Below are 12,602 nucleotides of genomic sequence, written 5' to 3'. Positions count from 1 at the left end.
AGCCCAGTAGAGGGCATAGATGGTTGTGAGCCACCATGTGGTTTCTGAGATGGAACTCGGGACCTCTGGGAGAGCAGACAATGCTCTTAACTGCTGAGCCATCTCTCCAGCTTCCCCCCACACACACACCGTGCCCATTCTTTTGAGGCAGGGTCTCTCTTTGAGTCTGAGGCTCATGTTTTCTTTGTTACTAAAAGCCCAAAACTCAAAAGCAAACCCCTATCTCTGCCTTCCCTCAGAGCTTGGATTACAGATGTGTGCTGAACACACAGCCTCTTCCAGAGCTCTAGGATCCAAACTCTGTCTTCACGATTGCACAACCAGTCTTTTGAAAATTCGTGTGCATATTGATGTTTTGCATCCATGTGTGTCTGTGTACAAACTCTGTTAAGTGCCCTCAGAAACCAGAAAAGGATACCCTGGAACTGGAGTTACATATGGTTAATAAGCTGTCGTGTGGGTGCTAGGACCCACATCTGGGTCCTCTAGAAGATTCTCCAGTGCTGAGCCATCTCTCCAGCCCTACAAGAGGTCATCGTAACTCTGAGCTGTCCCTCCAGCTGAGAACAGGCATGTCCCTATTAGAAGAGTGAAACCAACCATTATGTTCAGTTTCAATACTCGAGTCAGTGTATGTGGAGATTTCCTGCCCTTCTCCCGAAGATGTTCTCGGGTCTGTTCTTGCTTGTCCCTGACTACTGTGTAGTGTGAAGAAATTTGTTTGACTTTAGCTCTGTTTATCACTTAATTTCATCCAGGTAAAAAATGCCCCACTCCATCATCTTACTTGAACACACAATCTTACCAGGGTTGACATTTTGGTTTATGGGAAGAAGGATGTCCACTTCTGAAGAACGTGTGTCATCCCTGTGTCTGTACATCTGTCATGTTCCAGATGGTGACTGTCCATTCTAGCCTGTCTATGGCTTAAATGCCACAGCCTGGACTTCTCTCTCTCTCTCTCTCTCTCTCTCTCTCTCTCTCTCTCGGCTTTTCAAGACGGGTTTTTCTGCGTAGCCTTGGCTGTCCTGGACTTGCTCTGTAGACCAGGCTGTCCTCAAACTTAGAGTGATCTGCCTGCCTCTGCCTCCCTGAGTGCTGGGATTAAAGGTGTACGCCATCTCATCCAGCTTCAGCCTGAGCTTGGCATGCTTTTGCAGGCTGGGCTGACTTGAGAACACCTTCTGCTGGTGTGACTGGGTCTCATAGGGCACACTGCTGACACGGTGCCTTTGTTCTCAGTATTGCTTACCAGCCCCCTTTTGGACCACCACTGATCAGCAGTGCAGGTCACTGGACCCTTACCAGCTGAACCCTGTGACAAGTGACTTTCAGCCAAAATCATGTTCACACGGGAGTTAAGAAGAGCTGAAGTGTTACACCAACAACTATATTCTTCTCTATCAATTTGTAGAGGTGACCCCAAATGGTAGCGCTCTCTCAGGGTTCAAATGTAGAACCACGAAACAGTTCACTGGCTCTGTTTTCCCTTCCTTTCACCTCCCACCAAGTTTACACACACACACACACACACACACTCACACACACACACCTCCCTACATTTATACAAGTAGAGAGGTTGGAGTGTGTATCTCTCCCTACCCTCTATGTTGCAGAAGTGTGTATATCTGTCACATGTGTGCTTGCCAATACACATGCATAAGCGTTTTTTTAAGCAGTTTCACCTTGAAGGCTAGCAAAGGGCTGTTGTAGCTAGGGTAAAACACTGGAGTGTGCGTAGCTCTTCTTTCCTTTACTCCTGGTTCTTACCTTTGGGCCCTTCTGCCCTTCAGGGACTTCAGGTTCCTCCCACCAAGTTTGGCAGCGTGGACAGGATTAACCTAAGTGTCCTTTGCTCTTTTCAAGGCGAGATTCTTTGATACATTCTGTGAAAGAGTCAGGGAGGCCTTTACCAGGACCCTGGCCCTGATAACTCTCCTGCTATGCCCTGCATGTTCAGAGCCTCTGGGCAAGTCGTCTTGTTCATATACTTCCTTCAGATGCCCGAATGGTTTCTGAGTTGAAGCTGTGTGTGTGTGTTTGTACTTAAAAAACAAAACAGCACATTTGCACCCCACCCTACCACTTTCACTCTCTGTCCCTCTTACCTTACTTAATTTTTAAAAAGCCATTTTCACTACCTAGTCTATTTTGTCTTTTTATGTGGACCTTGCCTACCAAAATGTAAGGTCCTTTGAGGAAGGCCTAACCTAACACCTAAGGGTATTGTTTCAGCAGACCCTTAAGTAGACCTTAAGTAGTGTAGGCCTAATGAGAATTATCTGGCTGGAGAGATGGCTCGGAGGTTACGAGCACTGGCTGCTTCTCCATGGGACCTGGTTTCAGTTCCTAGCACCAACGTGGTACCTCACAGCCATCTTCCACTCCAGTCCCTGAAGATCTAGTGGCCCGAGGGCACTGCACATGGTGCGCAGATAGACATGGCTGGCATTCTTAGATGTAAAAACTTTAAGAACCTTAGAAAAATATTTTTTTAATTTGAAAGGTTTGCAGTTTTTGCCTGTTTGTGATTTGTTGTTGTTAGTGTTGGAGCTTATTTGAGTCTGTGTATGTGTATGTCTCTGTGTGTCTGTGTGTGTCTGTTTGCTCCAGAGACTCTCTGTCCTGGAACCTAGGCTATGATCTTGGCTGTAGCTGGGTGGCCAGGGGAGCCCATCTCCCTCTTCGGCATACTCACCGGGAAACGGGTACAGGGTTTTAAGACGCCCACGGTCACAGACCTAGTTTTGTCCTTTGTGCCTCTGCTGCTTCCGTCTCCCGATAGGGAGACCCCACAGTCTAGTCTTAGTCACTTGGCTGATCTGTGAGTCTCCTCATTTCTGACATGCAGTGAATAAAGGGGTGTTCATGGTTATTCTCCAAAAGTACAAGTTCCATGACATCCCAAGTGTATTTCACAGCATGGACTAACAGTTGGCATAGAGCAGCTCCTCGGACTCTTCAGTGCCTACAGCTCAAGGTGCCTAAGCTGACCCAGCGCTTTGCCTGCTGCCTGGTACCAGCGGCTTTGCCTTGCCTTCAGTGAGCTTTCATCACTCCTCTCATAGAAGGCTGGAGCTTTATACAGCTTTATATCCCAGGGCCCTGCCAGCGTGACCGTTCATACGGCGTGCATCACGAAGTATTAGAGCCTTGCCTTCCTCACAGCGTCATTTTATATGAACTTTAAATGTGAACTACCCACCTTTTGGAGGAAAGGATCATTTGTACACATTTGTGTGGCTGTCTGAGATGAACCTAGTTTTTCTGACACTAGGAGAATGTGGACACGCATTTACTGGATAAACTCATAACCAGTTACCACTATAAAAATTGGATTTATAACCCAAGCCCTTCATCAGTCACCTGTGTTTATAGTCTACACTTACTGTTATATCCTTGCTAGAAACGATAGCATGTTTGGGTTCCTCAAACTCTTTTTTTTTTTTTTTCTCATAGTTCATTACAATATGTGGAGTTGTTTTCTGAGGCTATCTTTGGGCTGGATTATGAAAGTTAATTCTGTACCTGCGGATGATTTAATGCCAGTTCTCATATGTGTGTTGGGGGAGGAGTGATACATAGAGGTTTTTAGTTGAAGTTTTATATCTTTTTTGATTGAGTAAATCAACTTTTTGACTGGCATTTTCTCACATCTAGTAGGGGATATAATTCTGTTTGCTTCTTAAGATTGATGGTTATAATCCAGTGAGGATGTCTATGAAGATATTAGACACATTTGTAATATAGCATTAGAAAAATGTAAGGATGCAATTATTATTTGAAAACTACTGCATGAAAGCTGATCTGGGAATAAGAGAAGGAGTAGATGAGTTCACTGTGGGCCAAGCAGCACTTTTGAAAATACTCTATAATTTGTACTCTATAAGGCCGTAGGTAGCTGATACATATGAAAATGTCATCCGTTCTGTAATTTTTCATTCTTGGAGGAAAACGTGGCCAGGATGGTAAAGCGTTAGAATTCGGTAGCTCTGATTGTGAGCACGTGTTTACATGGTTTTTCTCTGAAAACAAAATTTCAAGTTTAGTGTTGTGTTTTCCTGGCACTGCAAAGTCAAATACTCTCTTGAGTTACTTGTGATGATCTAATCGGGATTTAAAAAAAAAAAAACTATCAGCTTATAGTTCACACTAATGTGTGTATGTGTGTGTTTAAAGCTTGTTACAAAGAAGTTGTGTATATAAAATTTTAAATGCAGATGTTAAATTACCCAAAAGTAAAGAATAGTTAACATTGCTAGACAAAAAAGGCTTTAGAAGATGAAATACTGTGCTTTATTTGATACGAGTTTTCTTATAGTGGAGAGTTATATGAACAGTTATCAGTTTTGTGAACGTTAAGACAGTTTTTATGTATGGTATCTTTGCAGTCCACGTTTGTTAAACTATATCTTTTTTTGTTTCTACAGGTTTATAAAGTTCTGGTCTCTGTGGGCAGAAGTGAGTGGTTTGTCTTCAGGAGATATGCAGAATTCGACAAACTTTACAATTCTGTAAGAGACTACATCATTCCTGTCTAAAGCAAAACACTAAATCCATGAGCTGAGAGAGGTGTATTTAAATGAGTAAATAAACACGTTACCAAGCAAAAGAGGGAAAAGGGATTCTTCATAGGCATCTTAACTTACAATCTTTATGTGAAATGTGGAAAGAAAGACAATTCCTTACGGACATCGAGGGTGAGAAAAGAGATAAAGAACTCAAGGACAGTTTAGTGTCCGATGACATTAGGCACAAGTCCTTTATGCTAAGTAATAATGGTATTCCTCAAGGCAGTTCTGGTTAAAATCTTTAGCTCTATGCCATAGATCTGAAAGCATCAGCTGTACACTCCTTTTCTGTGACATTATTTTTTTCCATTAATTAATTTATTCACTTTACATCCTGACCACAGCCCACTTTCCTCTTCTCCTCCCAGACTCCCCCTCATACCTTCCTCCTCCCATTTTTCCCTCCACTTCTCCTCAGAGAAGTGGAAATCCCCCTCCCCAAAGATACCAACCTGCCCTGGCACATCAAGTCACAGCAGAGCTAGACACAGCCTCTCTCACTGACACAGCTAGGGGGAGGGATCCAGTGGTGGGCAATAAAGTCAGAGACAGCCCCTGTTCCAGTTGTTAGGGCACCCATGTGAAAAACAAGCTGCACATCTGCTACATATGTGCAGGGGACTAGGTCCAGCCCATGTGTGCTCTTTGGTTGGTGGTTCAGTCTCTATGAGCCACCATGGGCCCAGGTTAGTTGACTTCGTAGGTCTTCTTGTAGAGTCCTTGACCCTTCCAGCTCCCTTAATCTTCCCCCGACCCCCAACCCCTGCCTCTTTCACAAGACTCCCTAAGCTCTGCCTAATGTTTGGCTGTGGGTTTCTGCATCTGTTTCCATCAGCTGCTGGGTGGAGCCTCTCAGAGGACAGCCAGTCCTAGTCTCCTGTCTGCAATCAAAGCAGAATATTATTAATAATGTCAAGGGTTGGCTCTCTCCTATAGGATGGGTGTCAAGTGGGGCCAGTCATTGATTGGCCATTCCTCGATCTCTGCTCCATCTTTATCCCTGCATATCTGGAGGCTGGACACATTTTGGGTGGAAGGCTTTGTGGGTGGGTTGGTGTTCCCATCACTTCACTGGAAGTTCTGTCTGGCTATGAGGTGGCCATGTCAGGCTAAATGTCTCCTGTTGGAGTGTCAGCTGGGGTCACCACCATAGTCTCCCTCATAGTCTCCCATCCCAGGTCTCCGGCTTGTCCCAGAGATGCCCCTCCAACCAATTTTTGTTTTCTTTCCCAGGCCTCAGCCATTTTCCTCACACCTGATCCTCCCTTCCCATTTCCCTCCCCATCCCCTCCCACCCAGTTTTCTCTATTCATCTACCTCCAGGGTCTATTTCCTCTTCGGAGTGAAATTCAAACATCTTCCTTTGGGTCCTCCTTGTTTCTTAGTTTCTTTGGGTCTGTGGATTGTAGCATGGTTATCCTGTACTTAAAAGTGAGTACATATCATATGTGTCTTTCTGGATCTGTGTTGCCTCACTCAAGATGATTTTTTTTCCTAGTTCCATCCATATACCTGCAAATTTTATGATGTCCTTGGTTTTTTTGTTACTGGTTTTTGTTTGGTTTGGTTTGGTTTCTTGAGACAGGGTTATTCTGTGTATCCCTGGCTGTCCTGGAACTTACTCTGTAGACCAGGCTGGCCTTGAACTCAGAGATCCGCCTTCCTTTGCCTTTCAGTGCTAGGCCTGTGTTCTTGTTTTAATAGTTGAACAATATACCATTGTGTAAATGTACCACATTTTCTTTAGCCATTCTTTAGTTGAGGGACATCTAATCTAGGTTGTTTCCAGTGTCTGTCTGCTGTGATCATAATTGAGCAAGTGTCCTTGTGGTGTGGTGGAACAACAATTAATAAATAGACCTCATAAAACTGAAAAGATTCTGTAAAGCAAAGGACACCATCAATAGGACAAAATGGCAGCCTACAGAATGGGAAAAGATCTTTACCAGCCCTACATCCGACTAATATCCAAAATATATAAAGAACACAAGAAATTAGATACCAATAAATCAAATAGCCCAATTAAAAAATAGGGAACAGAGAGCTAGAATTCTCAACAGAAAAATATTGAATGTCTGAGAAACACTTAAAGAAATGTTCAGTGTTCTTAGGCATCAGGGAAATGCAAATCAGAATGACTCTTGAGATTCCATCTTACACCCGTGGTGCATTTAATGAGTAGATCACTAGGCATCTCTAGAAAAATTTTCTTTATACTTAGAAAGGTAATTCTTCATTTCTTAACTTTGTCTCCTGATTTTAAAATAACGTAAATGTTGGGGCTGGGAAGGTAGCCCTTGCTGTTCTTACAAAAGGGTCCTCACGGGTGGCTCGCAACCACCTCGAACTCCTTTTGAGGACTTTCAGTATCTTCTCTGTCCTCTGGGGCTCCTGTTCCCACAGTGCACATACAAAGTTGCATACACATCACATTAATAAAGTTTGAAAAATAGGTAAATCTATATGTAGGCTGTCATTTTTAAGATTTTTCAAAAAATGTATTAAGGAAGTTAGGGTTATCTCAGCTAAGAGACAAACTGTTTCCCAAGTGGATTGGAATGATTACAGTAGATTAAATTTAAGCCATTGCCTTAAATATTACCACTCAGGGACAGTGCTTACTGTTCTCTGCTCTTGATGTTTCATTAAAGCTTATGTAATTGGCTTTCCCATTCATTGTTTTACATACTGCTTAACAAAGGATTTCAAGGTAGTGACTGTAAGTGAAATTACAGTTTTAGAGATAAATAGCAGCCAGTAACAGCGGTGCTAGCCTTTGTGATGTTTTTAGGAGTTTTTAAAAATTACTTACTTTAGATCTGTGTGAGCACTGACCTGTTGCCTCTTCTTACATCCCTGGGTGCCTATCTCTCCATATTTCTCCCATTTTTTTAAGTTTTCATCTTTTTATTTGATAATTTTGTCTTTCTTACAGCTGTTTCAAATTCTGCCTCTTGTCACCACAAAAAAACAGTATCAACCGTATTATTTAAAACTACAGAAATCAGGCTGAACATGACCTGGTTTTTTTTCTGTGTTGAGAGTATTGAAAGCAAACATAATTCACTTTCTCTGAAAATTGTTATTTATCTGTTGCTATAGATCTTAAAGAGGACATTTCTTGAGGTAAAGGTTGGGTAGTACCTGCAAAACCCAGATATATTCTTTATCTAAATGCTTACTGAATGGAGAACTGCACAACAAAATCTGAAAGGTGCTCATTTTACAGACACAAAGAACATCCCCTCATTCTCCCCACCCCCAGGCCCAGAAATGTTAAATAACTATCCAAGGCCACAAAGACACTAAATAATTTCCTGGGATAAAATAAGATGGTTACTCAGCCTGTGGCCTTTTATTCATAGGTATTAGTATTGTATATTGTATCATCATACTATGAATAATTTTCCTTAAGATGATATTGTGTTATGCAGACACAAATAACTTAAGAAATTAACTCACGAAATGTTTTTTAAAATTCAGTTGAAGAAACAGTTCCCTGCTATGGCTCTGAAGATTCCTGCCAAGAGAATATTTGGTGATAATTTTGATCCAGGTAAGCGAAAGCTTCGCAGTCTTAAGTCTGAGTTCCGGTTGAAGTAAGAAGTAGGTTGTGTGTTCACTGAAGAATATAGTCATTTAGAACCTTGCTGGGTAGCTTGGGCTGGCCTTGAACACGTGATCCTCCTGTCTCAGCCTCAGGCATGCACTGCTGCTACACCTGTTTATCCATGGGGTCTGTGATACAGGATCTGCTTCACTGCTGAGAAGATACATAAGCAATGTGCTAAGGATAGATAGCAAATGGTTCTTCAGTAAGAGGCAACTTTCAGCGTCATGATACTTAAGAACATAAATGCTCTGAAATTAGCTCTTTCTTGCCTCTAACAGGAAAGCTGTAGTTTTCTTCTGAAGCCAGCTCCTCAGCCATAGCTTACTGCCTTGTGCTTGTGTCTTCTCCCATCAGTGTTCCGTGAGAGTTCTGTAGGCTGACAGAAATGACTGCTGCTGTACCTCTCTCTTTCAGACTTTATTAAACAAAGAAGAGCAGGACTGAATGAGTTCATCCAGAACTTAGTCAGATACCCAGAGCTTTATAATCAGTAAGTACTTTCTTTTTGCTCCCAAGAGACAAGTGAAGCCAAACCCATGAGTGTTGACTATGCCTTCTGAGTTTTGTGAAATGTGATTGTGAAATCTGCATAGAACATGTTCCAATGTTCTCTGTCCACTTAACTTTTCCTTCCTTTCATCCTTGTATAATATCTTAGAGATGTTTCTGCTGTTGTGAAAAGCCACTTGGAGAGGAAAGGGTTTATTTCATCCTACAGCTCTCGGGTCTCACTCCTCACTGAGGGAAGTCAGGGCAGGAACTGAAACAAGCCATGGTGGAATGCTGCTTCCCGGCTTGCTCCTCATGGCTTCCACAACCTGCTTTCTTGTATGGCAGCAGCACCTGCCTGGCACCACCCAGTGAGCTGGGCCCACACACACTCAGCATTAATCAAGAGATACACTGCAGACTTGCCTACAGGCAGACACTATGGAGGTCCTTTGTTAATTGAGAATTCCTCTTCACAGAACTCTGGGTTTTTTCGGGTTGACAATAATACCAAGCAAGGCATAGAAGGTTTATGGATTGCTGCTTAAATAAATTTGTATTACACAGTTAAAATATCTTGCTGGTTGTTAGATATTTTATTTATCCATCACCTGGAAAAGTACCTCAGTATCTATCACGTCCATTAGGATTAAGTCATGTGAGTGTTACCTGTGTGTTCCAGAAGTGTAGACAGGTTCACTCGGAACCACCCCAACCTCAGGCTGTTGCCCTTTCTGCTCCCTCTTCTGAGATGCTCTCCAAGCCATTGGTAGTTGAGCACTCCCTGGCACCTACTGTCTGCAGTTCGATCACTTGTGACAACAGGTTTTGGTTGTGTGTGTGTGTGTGTGTATGTGTGTGTGTGTGTGTATGTGTGTGTTTGTATACACATACTTTATAAGTGAGTGTTATCAGAAGACATTTCCAGAACACGATGAACAAATAACCAAGATTATAAGCTTCATTCTTAGCTGACATTTTCTTTCTTAATAAAAATGAGGCACTTGGTATTTTATATAGATCTCATTTTTTGTTAAGGGAACTTAGTTTTCATTTTAATATCAAATCATCTTAAAATGCTGCATGTAAGAGAGGGAGAAGCCAAATAGCAAGTGTAACACGGGCACTTCCTGTGTGCTTATTACTGCTGTCAGGGAGACAGACACACTTTGAAGTGGCTTCATTAACCTTGGTGGAGCATATGTACAATCCCATACCTGGGAGGCAGAGGCAGGAGGATAAGAAGGTCAAGGCCAGCTTGGGCTGTATTAGACCCTTTCACAACTTCCCCTTGACCCCAGATAGATTCATTTTGACGGGAAAAAGTATTTTTTAAAATAACTTAATGGAAATGTGATTTTAAAATTATGTGTGTTAACTGGAATAGTCTTTTTTTTTCTCTCTGACCTTTGCATGAAAAGGGGGGGAGGCGGAGTTGAACATATTGCCAGTAAACGATGGATCCCAAAACAAAACAGTTGTATGTTTGACTAAAACCCTAAACTATTAAGTAAAACAAAAAACCAAAAATACACAGAATTCTGCCATGATAAAGGATGATAGATAAATATACTTGACTGAAAGAAGGCCAGTGCAAGCGATACACACTGAAACAAAAAACGTGGGGCTGGAGACATGGCTCAGTGCTTTGGAGGACTGGCTGTCCTTCAGAGGATCTGGGTTTGACTCCTAGCATGACGTGTAAGTCAACCATCTGTCACTCCAGTTCCAGGGATCTGACACCTTCTGGCCTCCACATACGGTACACATACAGTGCACAGACTACAGGCAAAACACTCCTACATATACAATAGAAACAAATTTAAAAAGAAAATGTGAAAATGCTGATTGTCACTAGCAATGAACCTTTCCTTACGTGTTTAAGAAGTGGAAAAGGAACTTGAAGCTGGACATGGTGGTACACGCCTGTAATCCCCACACTTAGAAAGTGGAGGCAGGGCACTGGAGATAGTTCTGTAGTTAAAAGTAGTAGCTGCTCTTGCAGAGGACCCGTGTTTACTTCATTGCCTACATGGTGGCTCACAACCACCTGTAACTCCAGTCTTAGGTGATCTAACGTTCTCTTCTGGCCTCCGCAGGCACTGCCTGCAAGTCTTGGTGCATAGAGGTGCACGCACACAAAACATCTATACACATAAAAATAAGTGAAGGTGGGAAGGTCAGCAGTTCAAAACCAGCCTAGGACTGCATGAAACCTTACAAAAGAAACAAGAACAGCAAGACAAAAACAGGAGATGAAAATGGAAGTGAGAATACTTCCCTTTAACTTTAATACAAATAAAGTGCCTGGACTGTTTTGCACAAGCTAGTCACGAGACCATTCCCAGCACTTCTGAAGCCGCTCACACACCTCATCTCGACCCATTCCTCCTCTCTTTCTCAAGGTAACCACAATTCTGATTTTAAAAACACAGACTAGTATGGCCTGGCTTAAACCTCGTCTAGATAAAGTTACACCGTGTGTGTTCTCCATCTGGCTTGGTAATGTCCGTTGCTGTGAAATATTCCACAACACATCCAGTGTCACTGATAAGCAAACTTCACGCTTTTCATGTGAACCTCAAACTGTTGCTGTGCCTCGGGGAGCCACATATATAGACTGCGCACAAAACTCCTTGTTCTTAACAGCTTTGACATACATGCACCTGTCAAGGCTGCTTTCCGGAGACTCAGCCTGTACCAGTGTGTCCTTCGCCGGCAGGATGAACACAGTCCTGAAGACACCTCACTGTGTGTAGAGCAATACTGGAACTATATGTAGGCGTTCCCAGAGTCATGACTTTTTTCTGGCTGTTACAAGTATCCCTGGCCTTACCCTGGGCAAGTTACGGTGCACGTGTGCAGGCATTCTTGAAGAAGCTGGCCGTGGGGTGTTTACTTGACCCCAGGGCATAGTGCCCTGTGGCTTTCCAAGGTGGTTGTGGCAGTTTGCGCCCTGTCTTGAGTACATGAACCAACATTGCTGAATTTCTTCCTACTAGTCTCAGTTATAGCCATTCCGGTGAGCAAGCACTGATATGCTGTGTGACCTTAATTGCTGTTAAGGTTGGTCAACTTACCCCGTGGTAAGAATGAAATCATGTCACTTGTTAGCTTTTAACACTGACCACAGCTAGGAGACTCTTCAGATGTTCATAAAAACCAGGAGAATAAAAATTGGTATAACCTTTCTGGAAATAGTTGTGAGGCCGTAGCCAGAGTGTTAACATGGTTAACAGTTCAGGCTGAATAGTTCTTGTTCTGTTTTGTTGTTTTGGGGGGCAGGGTTTTTCTGTGTAGGCCTGGTTGTCCTGGGACTCACTCTGGAGACAAGACTGGCCTCTAGCTCATACATCCTGTCTGCTTCTGCTTCCTGAGTGTTGGGATTAAAGGCGGCGTGCACCATAATGCCCAGCCCCAAACTCTAAATGATTTTGATTTTAAAATTTTGGGACTGGTTAGATGGCTGTGTAGGTGAAAGCACTTGTGATACAAGCCAGGCCTCCTGAGTTCCCTCTTTAGGACCCACATAAAGGTAGAAGGCCCCTGACGTCCTCACGTGCACCACAGCACATACTGCCTTCGCCTCCATACGCACAAATAATTAAGTTTTTTAAAAAAGTTAAATCTGTCTTGCAAGTCGTAATGCAGCCGTAGTGCCAAGTGCAAGGCCTGCCTTGGGGATGCTGTCTGCTGTGTGTGAAGGCTGTGAGAAGCCGGAAGCCGTTGGGCGACTGTGGGCACATCTGTGTGACCAGGCGCATAGTCTGTCAGATCTGATGGGGAAAGCCTTTATCAGCACAGGGAAAGGCTCACGAAGTTTGAAGTAGGCACCATAAGAAAAAAATGTAAATATGGCATAACCAAAATTGTGCAGAGAATAAGGCCAACATAAAAGGCCGAAAGATTGAAGATTCTTTTTCTCACAT

General features: G+C 43.0%; 1 protein-coding gene across 5 annotated transcripts in view; it reads left to right on the top strand.

Annotated features, from left to right (window-relative positions):
- Nucleotides 1-12,602, top strand: part of Sgk3 (serum/glucocorticoid regulated kinase family member 3) — a 93,209-nt gene that overhangs the window by 57,896 nt on the left and 22,711 nt on the right. For all 5 annotated transcript variants that reach the window (XM_060385891.1, XM_021644433.2, XM_060385889.1 and 2 more), the window contains exons 3-5: nt 4,431-4,514; nt 8,055-8,127; nt 8,599-8,674. In XM_060385891.1, coding sequence (XP_060241874.1) covers nt 4,431-4,514; nt 8,055-8,127; nt 8,599-8,674 — 233 coding nt within the window. The remainder of the gene's footprint in view (nt 1-4,430; nt 4,515-8,054; nt 8,128-8,598; nt 8,675-12,602) is intronic.

The sequence above is a fragment of the Meriones unguiculatus genome, chromosome 6 (assembly GCF_030254825.1).
Source record: "Meriones unguiculatus strain TT.TT164.6M chromosome 6, Bangor_MerUng_6.1, whole genome shotgun sequence".
NCBI lineage: Eukaryota > Metazoa > Chordata > Mammalia > Rodentia > Muridae > Meriones > Meriones unguiculatus.
The sequence above is the reverse complement of the archived record's forward strand: the minus strand, read 5'-3'. Positions and strand labels throughout refer to the sequence as shown.